This window comes from Urocitellus parryii, chromosome 5 (assembly GCF_045843805.1).
Source record: "Urocitellus parryii isolate mUroPar1 chromosome 5, mUroPar1.hap1, whole genome shotgun sequence".
NCBI lineage: Eukaryota > Metazoa > Chordata > Mammalia > Rodentia > Sciuridae > Urocitellus > Urocitellus parryii.
Genome location: NC_135535.1, coordinates 61,330,922 through 61,349,295, shown reverse-complemented (window position 1 = coordinate 61,349,295; position 18,374 = coordinate 61,330,922). Strand labels below are relative to the sequence as shown.

Genomic DNA, 18,374 nt, shown 5'->3' with positions numbered 1-18,374 from the left:
GTAAAATTGTTAAATATCAAGGTTCAGATGATTTTATCTCAATAAACTTGTGTCTTTATGACCTTAAAATACATTTGTTTCATCTGGGTATGTTGCTGCATGCCTGTAATCCCAGTAGTTTCAGAGGCTGAGACAGAAAGATTATAAATTTGAAACCAGCCTCTGCAATTTAGTGAGACTCTCAGCAACATAGTGAGATCCTGTCTCAAAATGTAAAAAGGGCTGGAGATGTAGCTCTGTGGTAAAACACCCCGGGGTTCAATCTTCAGTACCCACCCCCTACCACCACCAAAAAATTTGTGTTTTATTTTGATGTTTGCATTTTAAAGATTTTTTTTTGGCATTGCTTTAGGATTTCAAAAGATCAAAATAATTAACATTTGTAAGAGTTAAAAATGACATTTCCAATTAGAAGTGTATTTATCATTAAATCATTTGGTTCTGTTCAGTTATTTATCATTGTCATTAACCTTTTTTGTAACCCTAATCTTTAAATTTTGATATAGGGAAAAACAATGAATATAGTCCATAGAATACCATGATAATTTAGTTGAAAAGCTCTTTCTGTTTTTAAATTCATCTGTTATCATGATAGTTAAGACAACTAAAAAAAATTACATTCAGAGGCCTGACTTTGAATATGAATTTTCTCTTTATAGTGTATGTTAAGGGATAATTTGTGAATGAGTGTTGAAGTTGAACAATGAAATGATTTGATATGATGAAATTTTAATTTATGTGTTTTAGATGTATGGATTTTGACAACTCTTGCCATTGATTATGTCATTAATCTGCATAAATAAGGAAAATTTTATAATAGATTGTTCCAAAATCATATGAATATGAATAAATTTCCAACAAACATAACAGTCATTGCTTTCCGTTGTTTGTGAACATTACTAACATGCATAGTTTTAGCAGCTGAATTCCACTCCTTGTTCTAATATATTAAAGTTTTCCTTTTATTTTCTGTTCAGCTGACCCTCTCTGCTAAGAATATTTTGTCTCATTTCTTTTTCTCCCTATAAGACCTACTTTAGAATTCAAATTCCTCCTGTATACTTCATTAGATATTATAACAAAACAGTTTTATTTGCCCTTATATGTCTATTTTTATTTGAATATATGCTTTCCTAATCCTAATGTGTGCTTTGCAGGTTGCAAGTAATTACATGCACTATCATATAACGCCATGCCTATCATGAAACTGTAAATATTTTATGCATGTGATGATGAAGATATGCAGGAAGAAACTTTTCCCTGGAGATATCATTAACTTAAATACTAGATCTCCAATGTAGTAGCTGTACAAACACAATTTTATTTCTTAATTTCACTGTCTCAATATATGCTAGATGTAGAAAATAACTATTTATTAATATCTCTTTAGCTGCCTGTTAGTTGGACATTTGAATATTCTCACGACAGGAAACTGCATGCCTGCCTATAATTTGTGTCAGTGCTGTTTTGTGATTCCTTATGTTTTGGAATTTATCAACTATTGTTTTTATTTTTAGGCCAGGGCTGAACTCAAAATTGTTCATGTTTTCAATATCTATTTTAGACAAAGAACAAAAATGTAACTAAAATAACTAGAAGCATATGGAGATAAATTTTATTAGTGAACCTGTCTCCCTTACGATATTTATTTACTAATTTATATATGTCTATCTTTAATTTTTTCCCATTATATTCACTAATTATCTTAGGATAATTAAGCTCATTATCTTATTCCTAAAACTCATTCTTATGTGTCTAGGTTTAAGTTTCGTTTTGTCTTCACTTCTCCTGGTTTACAGAGCTTCCTAAATCCACATGTATATATTGCTCTTTGTCCGTATATTCAGGTGTCTCACTATTCAATTTACTTGGTCCATTCTCAGAACCACAATCCCAGAGGAGAACTTCAGTGGCTTACTACACACACTATCAGAGAGTTCCTGTTAATTTGGTACTGGGTTACAGAGCAGGAAGGTTGGGGAGACCACAGAAAATGAGACAATGCCAATACTAAGAGTAAATGGAATTATTTCCTGTGCATCATTTTGAACCTGGGTCTCAACTGTGGAAGTAAATGAGAAAAGAATTATGCCCTTAAGATTGTTTGGTTGAATGTAATAGTGAACATCTCCTAGTCCTGTAGATGGAACTACAGGACTGTGTGTGTCTGTGTTTCTGTGTTTGTCTTAAGTAAAAGAGTACTTTTGCATTTCATTTGGTAGGCATAACTTTATTTTATTATGCAAAATTCTTGAACTTTTTTGAGGTGAACTTCTTTAATTGAACAGGAAAATGACACGCAATTCCAACTCTTGTGTGTTCTCAAGAAAGCAAAAACATTTTTCTCTCTTTAAATTCTTTTAATTTTGTTTTATAAAATTTCCTTGTGTTCACATAAACAGAATTAACAGTTACTACCCTTATATGGATTATTCTTCAGTACAATTGCAAGTTGATGTATTTGTTCTCTGCCTGCAATTTGAAAATACAAACTATTATTCTTCCTGACAGAATCATCTTTAGTACAGCAATGACGATTATATTTTGCTCTCCATGAAAAACCACTGTTAATGTCACCTCCACACTAATTATTGCTGTTATTTTTCTGTAGAGATTATTATTATTTGTTTTCTGTTCAGAACTGGTGAATGTCAGAGCACCATAATGAGAAACCACACAAGACTGACAGTGTTCATCCTGGCAGGTTTGACTGATGACCCAGAATTGAAAGTTGTGTTATTTGTCTTCCTGCTTCTTACCTACTTGCTGAGTGTCACTGGCAATCTCACCATCATCACACTTACCCTGGTAGATACGGACCTGAAGACCCCCATGTATTTTTTCCTTCGGAATTTCTCCTTCTTAGAAATTTCCTATACTACTACATGCATCCCTAAATTGCTGGCTATTATGGCAACTGGGGACAAGACCATTTCCTATGCCAGTTGTGTTACTCAAGTGTTTTTTGCCTTCCTACTTGGAGCATCAGAATTTTACTTGTTGGCAGCTATGTCCTATGACCGCTATGTGGCCATCTGTAGGCCCCTTCATTACATGACCATCATGAACAGCAAAATCTGCATTCAGCTGGTCCTCAGTTGTTGGCTTGCTGGCTTTTTTGTCATCTTCCCACCACTTATCTTAGGTCTAAATATTGACTTCTGTGCCTCCAACATTGTTGATCATTTCTACTGTGACACTACACCCCTCATGCAGATCTCCTGCACAGACACACAGCTCCTGGAGATGATGGGATTCATCTCAGCTTTGGTGACACTCTTGGTCACATTAGTCATGGTGATAGTATCCTACACCTATATCGCCCTGACCATTCTAAGAATCCCTTCAACTAGTCAGAGGAAAAAGGCTTTTTCCACATGTTCTTCTCACATGATCGTGATTTCCCTTTCCTATGGCAGCTGCATCTTCATGTATCTTAAACCTTCAATCAAACAAAGAGTATCTGTTTCCAAGGGAATTGCTGTTCTCAATACCTCAGTAGCTCCACTTTTGAACCCTTTCATCTATACCTTACGGAATCAACAAGTGAAAAAAGCCTTTTTAAATTTGATACATAGGATTGTGTCTTTTTCAAAGAAATGAATATTCTACTTCCTCATTCAATGGATATGTATAAAGGAGGCCCAGGTAGTTTTAGCAGTTTCTAAGAGATCATTTCTCCCTTTTCTATTTATTTCATTGCTTTGATATTCATCTTTATGTCTTTCAAAAAATATTTTTTCTCAAAACTTTGGTCTGAAATGGTAGCTTTGCTTTGAATCTCCATTAAAACTCCCTTTTTTTTTTGACATTGTTTTCCCTGTTCTCTTAGCTTTCTTTGTATGAACATGTGAAAATAGTAAGCTTCTACTTTCAATGTCTCTTTTGTCTTTTAAGAATGACAGTTATGTAGACTATAAAATTTTGTTCCATTTGATATTGCATTTGATATATGACCTATTAAAACCGATGTAGAAGTAATATTTAATTTTTATGCTTCCAATTAATTGATGTATATTGTAATTAAATAAATTAAAATTGTAGTAGAGTTTTTGATGTTCATCTTTGAGCACTGTTTATCTTTGAAGCGTATATTTAAATGTTTTAGATATTTGTGTATATATATTCACACATATTCATGTATATGTGCATATACTGTAAAGTAACAATCCTTAGTTTTTAGATGTAAGATGTTATGTTTATAATGATTTTCATCAAAGAAAATGTGATAATCTTACTAATTTGTTTTGAAAATCAATATTGAAATGTAATACTTATTTGAAATTCTCAAACTCCCCAAACTTCCTCTGCTTAAGTTGGGATACACCTAAATCAAATTCTAAATGATTTGTGAATAATTTTGAAATAAGAACAATGCTAATTCTTTTTGTTTTCAAATATTATTTGTTTGACATATATGTCAGATCTAGGTGTGTATAATACAGATATGCAGATTGATATAGACATACTTCCTGCCAGTGAAACTAAGATGGTAGAAGCTTCAAGTTCTAGCTTAGAAAATTCCTAGTTTAGGGCTGAATTTATTAGGTCTGAGAAATTTAAATTTTGTGCAATAAAAAAATTTTTTAATGAATCAAATATAATAGTATTTTCAAAGGTATGCATCCAATTTCATGATTTTTTCCATATATTAAAAATATTGTACATTAGATCAGATTGTCCTTTTTTATTTCAGTTTTTAAAACTGTGTATATTGGTTGGAACAAAATATATTTGAAAATAGCATGCAAAGGGATGGTATAAAATATAACCAGGGAGAAAAATAAACATAATATATAATTAGACAATTATAGAATTTTCTGTAGATCTGTAGAATGAGTTGAATTGTAGAAAATATATAGGTTATAAACATGATTTCAGGACAAAATTATTTAAACAATTGATTATAAATTGTTTATAGTCCTCCTTTTTATTTATGTGTACATGTTTTTTTTTTCTAACCTGCCAATTTACACCTAATGATCTTTGAGCATTATTTAATGTTTACAAATATTAACAGCACACAAATTATATATGTGTGCACACACATATATGTACATATATATACACCCGTATGTGTAAATATTTTGTGGCAATGTAATAAAAGTAAAACCTAATGTACTATCAATAGATTCACTAATTTTGATTCTGTTATGTATCAGTGAGGACAAGTTTGCTTAAAGCAATATCGTGCTATTTAAACTGCTTGGCTAGCTGTCATTTATTTTGAAATACTTCATATAATAACATTTATGAGCCCTCTAAGTAGCCAGTTCAAATATCCCTTTTCTTAAGTACCTGTTTTTTCATTTCAAGGTAGAGTTATCACTAAGTCCTATGTGCTACTTCATTCATAGTTTGTATAATATATAATTTTTTAGTATCTCAGTGGCACCTGTCCCTCAAAAGTCATTTTAATTTACCAGTTGATTTACCCATAAAATTAACTATTTGAATTAACATCTTTCAAAATAGATTCTAAGAGTTATACACTTCCATTTTGATTATGCATACAGCCATATTTTATTCACTCATCAAACTAAGCTTTCTGAATTGAAAGAAAATATTTAAAGTGAAAGAACTTTATTTGTTATTCAAAATAAAACGGTGAAATAGAGGTACTTTGAATTAGGCATAGGGGAGTGAAGGGAGGGGAGGGAGTAGCAGGGTAGAAAAGACAGTAGAATGAACCAGAAATTATTACCCTATTGCATATGACCACTGACCAGTGTGATTCTATATCACGTACAACCTGAAAAATGAGAAGTTATACTCCATTTAAGTATAGTGTGTCAAAATGTATTCATGTATAATTAACTAGAACAGATTATATATATATATATATATATATATATATATGAATAAAAAAGAAAATATAGATAAAATTTTATAAGAACATTTACATACATATATATGATATCATAACTAAAAAAAAGAAAAGTGTCAGATATTCATTATTACCTCAAAAAAAATCTTAAAAATTGGGTCAGTAAAATAGTAATAAAAATTCCCTTATCCTTTAAATAAATAATTTTATTTGCACATTTTAATGGAAATATTTCTTCAATAATTTTACTAAGTCAATATTTAACATTATGTTGGCATTAGTCTATGATTAGACCCTTTAAAAACTCATTATTATTTACACATAAAATAAACTCTACACAAAATTTTGAAATTTTTTTCTGGGTAATCCAAAAGATAATTTTCTAAATTTTATATTACCCTTACTGTTCTCTTTCCCAAAACATGTCATAATTCCTATATTTAGATATTCATACAAATTTATATTCATTTTCTAAAGTTGGCCATTACTTGAAATTTTTAGTAACAAATTCTCTGTTTACTAACTTACTTATTGAGGTAATTTTACATTCCATTCACAATATTATTTATTCAAAGCTGAATTGGGATTTCTATTGTGGTCAAATACTTGAAATATTCTGGCTTTTGTATTAGAGTGATAGATATCTCAGAGAACATGAACTTGCAAGTATTTACTATACTTCTATTTTTTTCAAAGAGTTAAATAATTGGTATTAATTCTTCCTTGAGTTTTGGTGGAATTTATCTTCAAAACCTTATCTTGGGCCTTTCTTTTTTAGGGGATATTTTGATCACTACTTCAGTTTTATTTGTAATTAGTCTGTTCAGGCTATTCTTTATTCAGTCTTGGTAGAGTATATATTACTAGGAATGTGTCCATTTCCTCTAGGTTATTCAATTTTTTGGCATGAATTGTTTCATAGTACTCTATTATGATTCTATTATTTTTGAAGCATCTGTCATAATATTTCCTCTTTCATTTCTGATTTCATTAATTTTAATTTTCTCTCCTTTTATTTTTTATTTGAATGGGCTAGTATTTGTGATTTTGTATTTTGAAGAAAATAACTTTTGTTGGATAAAGTAAAAAATCATACATATTCTCTGAAGGTAGGGAAAAAACAACAAATCTTTGTTTGTGATTCAATAGAATTATTCTTTATAAAATTATGGAGGTTCTCACTTATTTTACTAAAAGTTTAATAAAAGTTCAATAAAAATACCAACAAGATTTTCCTTATGGATATAGGTAGAACACATTTTTTTGGAGAAATAATAAAGCAGCTATGGCCTAAAGAATTTGTTAAGAAAATAAAACCTACAAGAAACTACAATTATCAGGCATTAAATAGTTAATGAAAATATCAAGTTGTAGAAGTATTAACAATTACATAAAGTGGAATAGAATGAAAATATTGATATAGACTATATTATATGTGAAATTTTGTGTACAATAAAGATAGAAGATCACAGGGAATATATGAACTTTTAAATGTGTATTACTGGGCAAATTTTTACATAATTGGAAAGATAAAAAGATAGGTCATTTCTTAAATCATACATAAAAATTGACTGCAAATGATTTATTGATCTAAATATAAAAATTGAAAATAAACGGGCTGGGAATGTGGCTCAGGCGGTAGCATGCTCCTCTGGCATGCGTGCGGCCCGGGTTTGATCCTCAGCACCACATACCACAAAGATGTTGTGTTTGCCGAGAACTAAAAAATAAATAAATAAATATTAAAAATTTTCTCTCTCTTTCTCTCTCTCTCTCTCTCTCTCTCTCTCTCTCCTCTCTCATTCTCTCTTTAAAAAAAAAGAAAATAAACAGTATTAAAAGAAAATGTGGGTGAATTTATTTTTGAATATTTAACTGATACATATAACATTAAGATTATATTTATGGAATATGATGTGAAGTTTTGGTGTGTACAGTTTGAATTATTTAAGTAAGGGGAAACGTATATCTCCTCAAATATTCTTCATTACTTCATGATGAAAACATTCAATATCCTTTCTTTCAGCTTTTTGAAACATACAGTGCATTTTTGTCTTCTGTATTCACCATACTGTGCAACAGCAAAGAACTTCTTACTCCTATCTAAATGTATCTGAATTCCCAATGATTAAACAGTCCCCATCTCTCCTTCTTCCTTCTTGTGCCTTGTTCTGTTAACTATCATTCTACTCTCAGTTTTCATGAAACACATGTTTTCAGATTCAGTATGAGTGATATCATGTAGTACTTGCCTAGCTTTTTCCACTTAACATAATATTCTCCAATTCCATCCATGCTTTTTCAAATGACAAGATTTCATTTTTTCCCCATGAGGTTGTGTAGTATTCTGGTGTGAGACTGTACCTCATCTCCCCTTCCCCCCTCCCTCTTTCCTTCCTTTTTTTTGTACCCAGGGATTGAACTCAAGGGCACTTAACCACTGAGCCACGTCCCCAGGCCTTTTTTTTCTTTTTTATATTTTATATAGAGACAAGGTCTCACTGAGTTGCTTATTAACTCTCTAACTTTCTGAGGCTGGCTTTGGACTCTGGATCTTCCTGACTCAAACTCCTGAGCCACTGGATTACAGGTGTGTGCCACCAGGCCCAGCTGTACCACATTTTCTTTATTATCCATCAGCTAATGAACACTTAGATTGTTTTCATCTCTTGACTAATTTGAATAGTCTGCAATAAACATAAGAGTACAGATGTTCCTTTGATATACTGATTTCATTTCCTCTGAATATGTGACTATAGTGGGATTACTGGAGGATATGACAATTCTATTTCTAATTTTTGAGGAACCTTCATACTGTTTTCATGTTAGTTTTAATTCACATTCCCACCAACATGTGCAAGTGTAATTTTTCTCTACATCTGCACTACCACTTGGTGTCTTTTGTCTTTATGATGAAATTCACTTTTATTGGAGTGAATTGATACTGTTTTTTTTTAATTTGTAATTCCCTGATAACTAGTCACACTGTCGATTTTCTCATATTTGCATTGGCCTTTTCTTTTCATAAATATCTTGTCAGGTTCATTACCCATATTTAAATCAGATTTTTTTGTTTTCTTGTTTTTAATATTTATTTTATTTTCTTTGGCTAATGAGTTCCTTATATAGTCTGGATATTAATTCCACCTCACATGTGAGCTTTGCAAAAATCTCTCATTAAAGAAAAGCCAAGGACAGGATGGTTTCACTGTTGAATTCCACCAAACATTTAAAGGAAAACTAATACTAATTATTCCAAAAAATAAAGAAAATGATATTCTCACAAAATGATTCTGAGGTCACTATTCTTCTAATATCAAAGTTAGACAAGAACACACACACACACACACACACACACACAGAGTCATAGAGAGAGAGAGAGAGTGAGCAAGCACAGAAAGGTATATGCTAATGTTCTTGATAAATACAGATTCAATATTCTTGACAAAATACAAAAATTCTGAATCCAATGCTACACTCCAAAATTATTCATCATGATTGAATGTTATTCCTCCTAAAGATGCAAGGATTGTTCTACATGTGAATTGATAAATGTAATACACTATGTCATCAGAATGAAGGACAAAAAAAATGGTCATTTCAATACATACAGAAGAGATATTTGATAAAATTTATTATCCCCTTATGATGAAAACAATGAACAAATTAGGGTTTGAAGGAAAATAACCCAACATAATAAAGGTTATGTACAAAACTCAAGAGCTACCATCATACTGAATAGGAAAAAGCTGAAAACTTTCTAAGATCTGGAACAAAATGAAGATGTCTACTTCACCAATATTATCAACATAATACTGGAAGTTCTAGTCTGAGCATTCTGCAATGAAAGAAGTAAAGTGCATGCAAATTAAAAAGTAAAAAGTAAAATTGTCTGTTGGCAGATGACATGATCTTCATAAAAATTTCACCAAGAAGCAATTAGAAGTAATAAATGAATTCAGCAAAATTGCAAGATATAACCTCAATATGTAATATCATTTGCATTTCTCTAAGTCATTGGTGAATTACCTCAATATAAAGAGAAAAATCCCACTTACAATAGTTTGAAAAATATAAAATGCATAGGGATAATATCACAATAAAACAAACATTAAAGAAAGAAATTAAAGATGAAAGACAGAAAAAATAAGACATTCCATGTTTTTGAATTGGAAGAATCAAAAGTTAAGATGTCCATACTTCCCAATGTGATCTACAGACACAATATAATCTCTATCAAAGTACCAGTGACATGCTTCACAGAAGTAGGAAAAAAATCCTAAAACCCATACTCAACCACAGAAGACCCTAAATAACCCAAACACTCTAGAGTAAAAAGAATATAGCAGGAGGAATTACATTACGTGCCTTCAAAATATACTATAAAGCTATAATAATCAAAAAGCATGGTATGAAAGGCCAAATGCTTTCTCAGATAAGTGGATGCTAATACATAATTAGCATGGGGGGGTATGGGATAAGTGGAGCAACTTTGGATTGGCCAAAGAGAGGGAAAGGAGGGGTGTGAGCATGGGGATAGGAAAGATGGTGAAATAAGATGGCATCACTACTTTAGGTACATGTATGATTGCAGGAATTGTGTGATCCTACATTGTGTAAAAGCAGAGAAGCGAAAAATTGTGCTCCATTTGTATATAATGATTCAAAGAGCATTCTGCTGTCATGTATAACTAATTAAAACAAATAAATGTGAAATATTAAAAAATTAAAAGCCTGGTATTGAGATGAAAATGGACACATAGTCAAATGGAACAGAATAGAAATACTAGACATAACACCACACCTCCATAGCCACTGTTTTATGACAAAGATGCTAAGATAGGAGAAAACATAGTGTTTTCAATAAAGAGTGCTGGTAAAATTTAATATACAAATGCTGAGAAATGAAGCTAGATCCCATCTCTCACTAGTTCCAAAAACTAGCTCGTAAAGGAGGAAATACTTAAATGTGAAAAGTTAAATTATGAAACTACTGGAAGAAGATAGAGGGGGAATTTTTAAGTCATCAAAATAGGCAAGGTTTTTTGGACAAGACCCCAAAAGCACAGGACACAAAAGCAAAAAAGAAAAAAAAATGAATAGAATGATATTAAACAAAAAGCTATGCAACATTGAAACAGTCAATACTGTTGGGAGCCAGCGACCGCACCCTGAAAATGGCGCTGGCTTCCTGCTTCTGATGACTCAGCGGTTGGAGTTGTTGGAAGTAAACAACTCCTTGTTAGGCTGTGGGCTGGGCTCTGGCTTGCTTCCACTGCGCTGTACCTATTAGACTCTTCCACGTAGTGCTGGTTCATTGGCAAGGCTGGATACTTAAGCTAGGGCAGACCCACCGCTCTGGCGCGCATGATCTTTCTTCTCTTGTTCCTGTTTTCTCATCATGATTCAAAGGTCCTGAGTAAACTGCTGAAAGAAGAATCCTGTGTCATTTTTTCCCTTGCTGGCGAGGGGCCGCGACACAATACTGTGAATTTCTTTTCATCTTTGATATGAGAAAAGGTTTCTAGATGTTAATCAAATACAAGCACAACCTCATAAACAAAATCAAGTCATGGTCAAACTAGGAGGAAATATTTATAATATAGCAAAGATGAAAAAATGATATTAATGATAAAAAAAACAACTCTTAAGAGGTATAAGAAAATAAAAACTCAATAGAGAAAATTAGCTAAGCCTGTTTATAGACAATTTATAATTGTATGGGGAATGGCTGCTTGATTTATGAAATAATATTTAATCCCACATGTAATTACAGAAATTCAAAGTAACATGATTCTCAGTCACCGTGTCTAATCCTCACGATAGCCAACATTTTGTAACTATCAAAATCTACCCTGTTGTTAAGGTTGATGAGAAACAAGAACCCTAATAATACACTGTTGATGGGAACTGAAATACTGTATAGAAAACAATTTAATATTGCTAATTGAAAGTGGGTTTGCTGTTGATTTAGAAATCTCAAGTTTAGGAATTTATACTATATTCTATGATTTTTATTTTATTAAAAAACTTACAAAAATAGATATGCACAATTTTATTCATTGGTGCACTTTAATTGTCAAAATTGGAAACAATTTCTTAGCCAAAATATGAGAGCAATTAAATCAACCATGACACATCCTTATAAAGAGGGATTATGCAGCCATTAAAAGAATGTGAAATATTTCCTTGAGTTGATGTGGTGTGTTTCTGACAGGATGTTGTTGTTTAGTGAGGAAACCAAAAGGAAACAAAGTGCTTGTAGTATAACTATTTAGCCTGAAGTCAGTTGGCCTATAAGATGCTATGTTTTCCACTTTGCCTGCATCCTCCCAGAGCGGTCCTATCTCCTCATACCTAGCATCCAGGGAAACACACCATGCAACCAGGCTGGGGCTGGGGCTGGGGCTGCTGCTTCTGGCACTGCTCCTACCCACGCAGATTTATTCAAACCAAACAGCTGTTGTGACACTTTCAAGTAACTCCTCACAGAGTACCTCTGCTGCTCCCAATTCAACTAATGCTACACCCAGCACAGGTGGCAGTGCCCTGCATTCATCAGCCAGTCTCCTTGTGATCTCCCTCTCTCTTCTACATCTCTACTGTTAGAGACTCAGGCCAAGAAATATCTCTACTTCCCCGTCTTCTAAATGTCTCTACTTCCCCCAATCAGAATGGCAACTAGAAGTCCAGTATGTCAAGGAAGAAGCTGGTCTGCATCAAATCTACCAATTCCACACCTGATTTTATTGGCACAGAAAATGTTGAGAATTCCAAATTGATTGATTTGAAGGACATGTGAAGGGTTTCACAAGTGATGAATGCCAATATTAAATCTGCTGGAGTTTCCCGTAAAAGATAAAAAAAAAAAAAAGAGAAAACATCCAAAATTGAGACATGATTTCTTTGACAGAGGCATAAAAAATATGGACATTTAAAACTCTATTTGAAAACGAATAGATTTTATCTACAGATAAAGGATGGAATGTGGAATGGAGATTTCAGTTTTCATTTGGTTCATGAAATCTATAAGGCCATAAAACAGGTAATATAAAAAGCTTCCATGATTCTATTTATATGTACACTAGAAGGAACTTCCAGGTGTTACTCTAAATCCTCAATGTATTGTTTCAGCAACACTAATTTAAGGCTGATATATTCTAGAAAAAGTTATACATTGTTAAGCTATTTCTGTTGCTTTCCCAACTAAATTCTTTCCTCTGTGGTTTTTGGATTTGACATTTTGTTTGAACTTTTATGTAGTAATTGACGTGTGCCAGGGCAATGATAGATTGGAATTCACCCCAAATCCAGGCATCCTGAGTAAATCTTGCTTGTCCTCTGAAAGTCAAATGGTAGGCATCTCCCATCTCATGTTTTCATTCAACAAGAGTGCCAGATTCCTTTAGCTAAACTGATTCCAAAGAGTAGAATTGCATTGACCTCAACTAATTTCAAAATGCTGCTTTTTATTTCTACATTTGTTGAATACTTTTCACAATTGAAAATGGTCTGCTTTGAAGGTAAAATGGCAAATCTTGAAATTAGAAAGGCGACTAACTATGTGAAGAAGCCAAATTTATAAATCAGCATTTGGGAAGTGAAGACTGGAAGCTAGCTTGCATATTAAATTCACAAAAATGTTATGCTTTTTCTCTAAATCCTTTTTTAAAACTGTGGATCAGAATCGCCACTTTTGGAACACTTTCTGTTTATCAGTCAATATTTTTAGATAGTTAGAACCTGATTCTAAGCTTAAAAGCAGTCTTGATCCTCTAAATCTTTTACAACTGCCTTTAAACACAGAAATCTTTTGAAAAATACACACTCCCTGAAATCCTTTGTTCACATGGTCACACACTGATGCTTACATGTTCCAGTATCTAATATGGCCACCATAGTCTTGATAACCCAAATCATTTTTTTCTCATCTTTAGAAACCTACATGGAACAACCAGATCAAACAGATCTAAAGCTACTGTGTGTGTGAATGAACACGCCCCTTTGCTTCATACCTGAATGCTGTACATCTATTTGGATTGTATATTGTGTTTGTGTATTTATGCTTTGATTCATAGTCACTTCTTATGCTATGGAATTGATTTGCATTGAACACAAACTGTAAATGAAAATAAATAAATGCCTGAAAGAGCAAAAAAATGGATGCTATATTTTTCCATCCTATATTCTCAATTTTTTATCAACCTAAAAAATATTCTTCTTTCTCTCTACTTTTAAACCCTTAACTGTGTATCTGGGACTGGGTATGTGGTAGGCAATCAACTAGTAGAACATGTAGAAATGTGTGTGTGTGTGTGTGTGTGTATGTAGAAAAATTTCTGTAATTTAATTTGTCAGTCCCTTAGGAAATGATATTCTTAGATGTCATTTATCCTGAGAATTCTTAGTTCTTGTTAGATTTTTTTTCCTGTAAGACAAAAGATATAAATCCTTTGTGGTATCAAGAGATGGTTAATTTTCATATTTTATTGCACATCACATTTAGCAAGGGTTACCAACACTCCAGAGAAGTGGATATAGTAAATTTTAGAAGAGAAGGTAATTTGATAAATTTTCTAACAACAGATAATAAATTAGTCATAAATAATATTTCTAAAATGACATTTAAATTGATCATATTTTTATGTAGAATTAAGTGCTTAGGGAGAAAAACTGATCATCACTGTTCTCTGCTTACCAGGATGATGAGTTAAGTATGAAAGTGCAGAAGTTTTGCCCAAATAAGTGTATACAAATCTGTGTTAAACTATAAAAGGTTAGTGTTCTAACTACTATCTATACTTCAGCTTGTAGATACTGGAGAAATTTATAGACAAAATAAAAAAAAAATTAAAACTGACAAGCCTTTTAAGTTTTAATTTTTATGTGATATTTACTATTTTCAACAAAACTGTGTATAATTGCAATTATTGCCCTGTGTTCACATGATCCTATGTTCCCTCGCAGCACATGTTGGACAGACACATGGTATGTATGCTTGTTGAAACAGGATAAATTGATAGTTTGAGATGAGGAAATTCTAAATTATTATATAATTAAACATTTATATCAGTGATGCCATTGGGATGACTTGTGTAAATGAGACAATTTTATAATAAATGATTTCACAATACTCTGAATATGGTAAAGAACTCTGGATAAGGACCACTGCTCTTTCCAGTAGTTTATGCTTTCATTAGAAATGATTAAACAGGGGAACTCTAAATACTGTTTTCAACCAAATAGTGTTGCAGCCATTTCTTTTCTTTGGCTTATCCTGCTTCATCTCCCTAGCATAACTTGTCTCATCTTTTCATCTCCTTCTAAGGCCCATCTACAGATGCAAATACTCAGGATATCTCTTTCTTTAAATTCCTGTAGAGAACACTAGGGAGACCTTTCATTTTTTGGTTAACTTTTTATATGCATTCTACTGTTTTAAGAATAAATTATGCTTTAGAGGTAAAAAATAATTCTGTAAATAATCTCAATGCAAAACACAAGATTTTACATAGCAACCATTTATAATAGGTTTAAATATTTTGTTATGATTGTAAAAACACCTAAGAAAAAAATTGTTTAGGGGTATCACTAATTCTTTTTGGAAGCATAGTTCCACAATTAAGCTTCTAGTTAAAACTTTTAAAAAATTAAATAAAGCTTTTAGAAAACTGTGCAACTGTAAATCCAGGGCTTCTGAAAATAACCTCTATTAACCTGACATCTTGTTCTGAATGCAAGCCTGAGCACATATTTTTTAAATGTTTAATTTTATTTTGTCCCACATAACACATGCAGAGCACTAAGAATAGTAATTGTTGCATATAGAGTTCTCAATAGGCACAATATTATGGTTAAAGATTTAGTAGCTTATTTTCCTGACATTTGAATATCATTATATGTCATGCTACTTTGCAACATCTTCATCAAGAACTGATATGCCATCTCAACTCTTGTATATTATGCAAAACGGTGCATTCTCCAAGCTTTATGTGTCTTCTAAATATTCACATAAATAATCAATACTCACTATATTTATAGAATTATAATCTTGCTAGAATATGTAAAGTTTTAATTTCCTGTCAAGATATTCTGGAAATACAATCTATTTTTTCTTACCTGCATACTACCTGTAAATCAAGAATGAGCATTGAATGATTCTACCTAAAATATAATTTTGGTAATGTAACTTAAGCACTAGTTATCACTGTTATTCCGTAGATCTTCCTCTCTAACCCCCACCATTCAGATCTGATAAAAGACAGAAAATGGTAAAGGAAAACCATACAGTAGTGGCAGTGTTTGCCATAGTGGGTTCAGGTGATGACCCACATGTGAAAGTTGTGTTATTTATTTTCATGCTTCTCAATTATTTGCTAAGCACTGGTTTGATCTGATACCTCCATGTTCACCCTGCTGAATACTCACTAGATCCTCATTTACAATTTCCTCCTTAAAAATATCCTATACTCTTTTGTGTATCCCTAAATTTTTAGTTATTATGGCTACATGAATAATACTTATTTTCTATAACCATTGTGTCATTTGAATTACAATTTATTTGAAATATTACCTAAATTCAGAAATTTAAAAAATTAAAAAAAAAATCAAGCCAGGCATGGTGGCACATGCCTGTAATTCCAGGGCTCAGGAGGCTGTTGCAGGACGTTCCAAGTTGAAAGCCAGCCTCACTAACTTTGTGAGTCCCAAAGCAACTCAGTGAGACCCTGACACTAAGTAAAATACAAAAAGGGACTGTGGATGTGGCTCAATGCCCCAGAGTTCAATTTTGGGTCCAAAAAAATCAAATATTTAAATAGCCTATGTGGTAAAGCATTTGAAAGATTGGTCATAGATTAACACTAATAAAATTGAAGAGCTGCATTTTTCAAATGACTAAGTGTCCTATAAACTGGCAAGGAGGACCTACTCAGCTGCAGACAAGAGAAGGATTTCAGTGTTCTTATAAAGATGACAAATGATGTGAAAGATATGTTCATTGTGATAAACTCTAAGCTGACTTGAGAAACACTTGTGAATTGGTAAGTTTCTGAAAATGGAACTTTTATATAGCTGAAAAGAAAGAAATAACTTCTTACTCATGATATTAGTTTTTATTTTCTGTAAATTTGATAGGACAAAAGAGAAATGAAGAATCAATCAGTGGAGATAGAGTTTATTTTGCTTGGACTCACAGATGACCCTCTGCTACAGATTATGATTTTCCTGTTTCTATTTTTCAATTATATCTTGAGCCTGATGGGGAACTTAATCATCATCCTCCTCACCCTGCTGGATTCCCGTCTCAAGACTCCAATGTATTTCTTCCTTCGAAATTTTTCCTTCTTAGAAATTTTGTTTACAACAGTCTGCATTCCACGGTTCCTGATAAACATTCTCACTGGAGACAAAACAATTTCCTACAGTGGTTGTGCAACTCAGTTATTCTTTTTTTTCCTGTTAGGGGTTACAGAGTTTTACCTCCTGGCTGCCATGTCCTATGACCGCTATGTAGCCATCTGCAAACCTCTGCATTACCCAGTCATTATGAACAGCAGAGTATGCTACCTACTGGTGCTCAGCTCCTGGGTAGCTGGATTCTTAAACATCTTCCCCCCTTTGCTCATGCTACTCAAGCTGGATTTCTGTGCTTCCAAAGTGATCGGTCACTTCCTGTGTGAAGCTTCTGTCCTCCAGATCTCTTGCACAGATACACGTTTCATAGAATTAATGGCTTTTGTCTTAGTTGTGTTGACACTTGTCATCACATTGTTATTAGTGATCCTCTCCTACACATTCATCATCATAACTATTCTCAAATTCCCTTCTGGTCAACAACGAAGGAAGGCTTTTTCCACCTGCTCCTCACACATGGTAGTTGTCTCTATTACTTATGGAAGTTGTATATTCATATATATGAAGCCATCAGCAAAAGAAAGGGTGACTTTAATTAAAGATGTAGCTGTGCTCAATACCTCTGTTTCTCCTTTACTCAACCCTTTCATTTACACCCTTAGGAACCAGCAGGTGAAAGAAGCTCTTAAGCATATGCTCCAAAGGTTTTGTTCTTTTCAACAAAAGACAGTGTTTAGACATAAATAACATGCTGTTGGAACATGAATGAGAAATTTTTTAATCTGTTATATTAGTTTAAATCTATGCCATATCTTCCCTTGACTATTTAGATCTTACTAGATTCTCTAAGTCTATCTGCAAGTCTCTCTGCTCTTCTTTGTAAGTGGATTTTCCTAATCTCTAGGAATAGATTGTCTTCTTCAATCCAGAATATAAATTCTATCTTTACCTAGAAATGTTATTCTTCTAAAGGGTAGTTTTATATACTGAATGCTTTTTATATATCTTTATTTTGTTTATTTATTTTTATATGGTTCTGAGGATCGAACCCAGTTTCTCACATGTGTGAGGCAAGCGCTCTGCCACTGAGTCACAAGCCCAGCCCTACTGAATGCCTTTTGCAAGTGAACCTTTCTACATATACTTAGTTTGATATTGTGATATGTGTTAATTTCTAAGCATTGCATCTGCT

The 18,374-nt window shown here is 32.6% G+C and overlaps 2 protein-coding genes across 2 annotated transcripts; both read left to right on the top strand.

The window, feature by feature from the left end:
• The first annotated feature begins 2,664 nt into the window (after positions 1–2,664).
• On the top strand, positions 2,665–3,603 carry LOC144255125 (olfactory receptor 6C74-like). The gene has a single exon (XM_077799182.1). It carries the CDS (start codon positions 2,665–2,667, stop codon positions 3,601–3,603), a length of 939 nt encoding a protein of 312 aa, XP_077655308.1.
• Positions 3,604–16,972: 13,369 nt separating this feature from the next.
• Positions 16,973–17,929, top strand: LOC144254960 (olfactory receptor 6C6-like). The gene has a single exon (XM_077799009.1). It carries the CDS (start codon positions 16,976–16,978, stop codon positions 17,927–17,929), a length of 954 nt encoding a protein of 317 aa, XP_077655135.1. The 5' UTR covers positions 16,973–16,975.
• Positions 17,930–18,374: the final 445 nt, after the last annotated feature.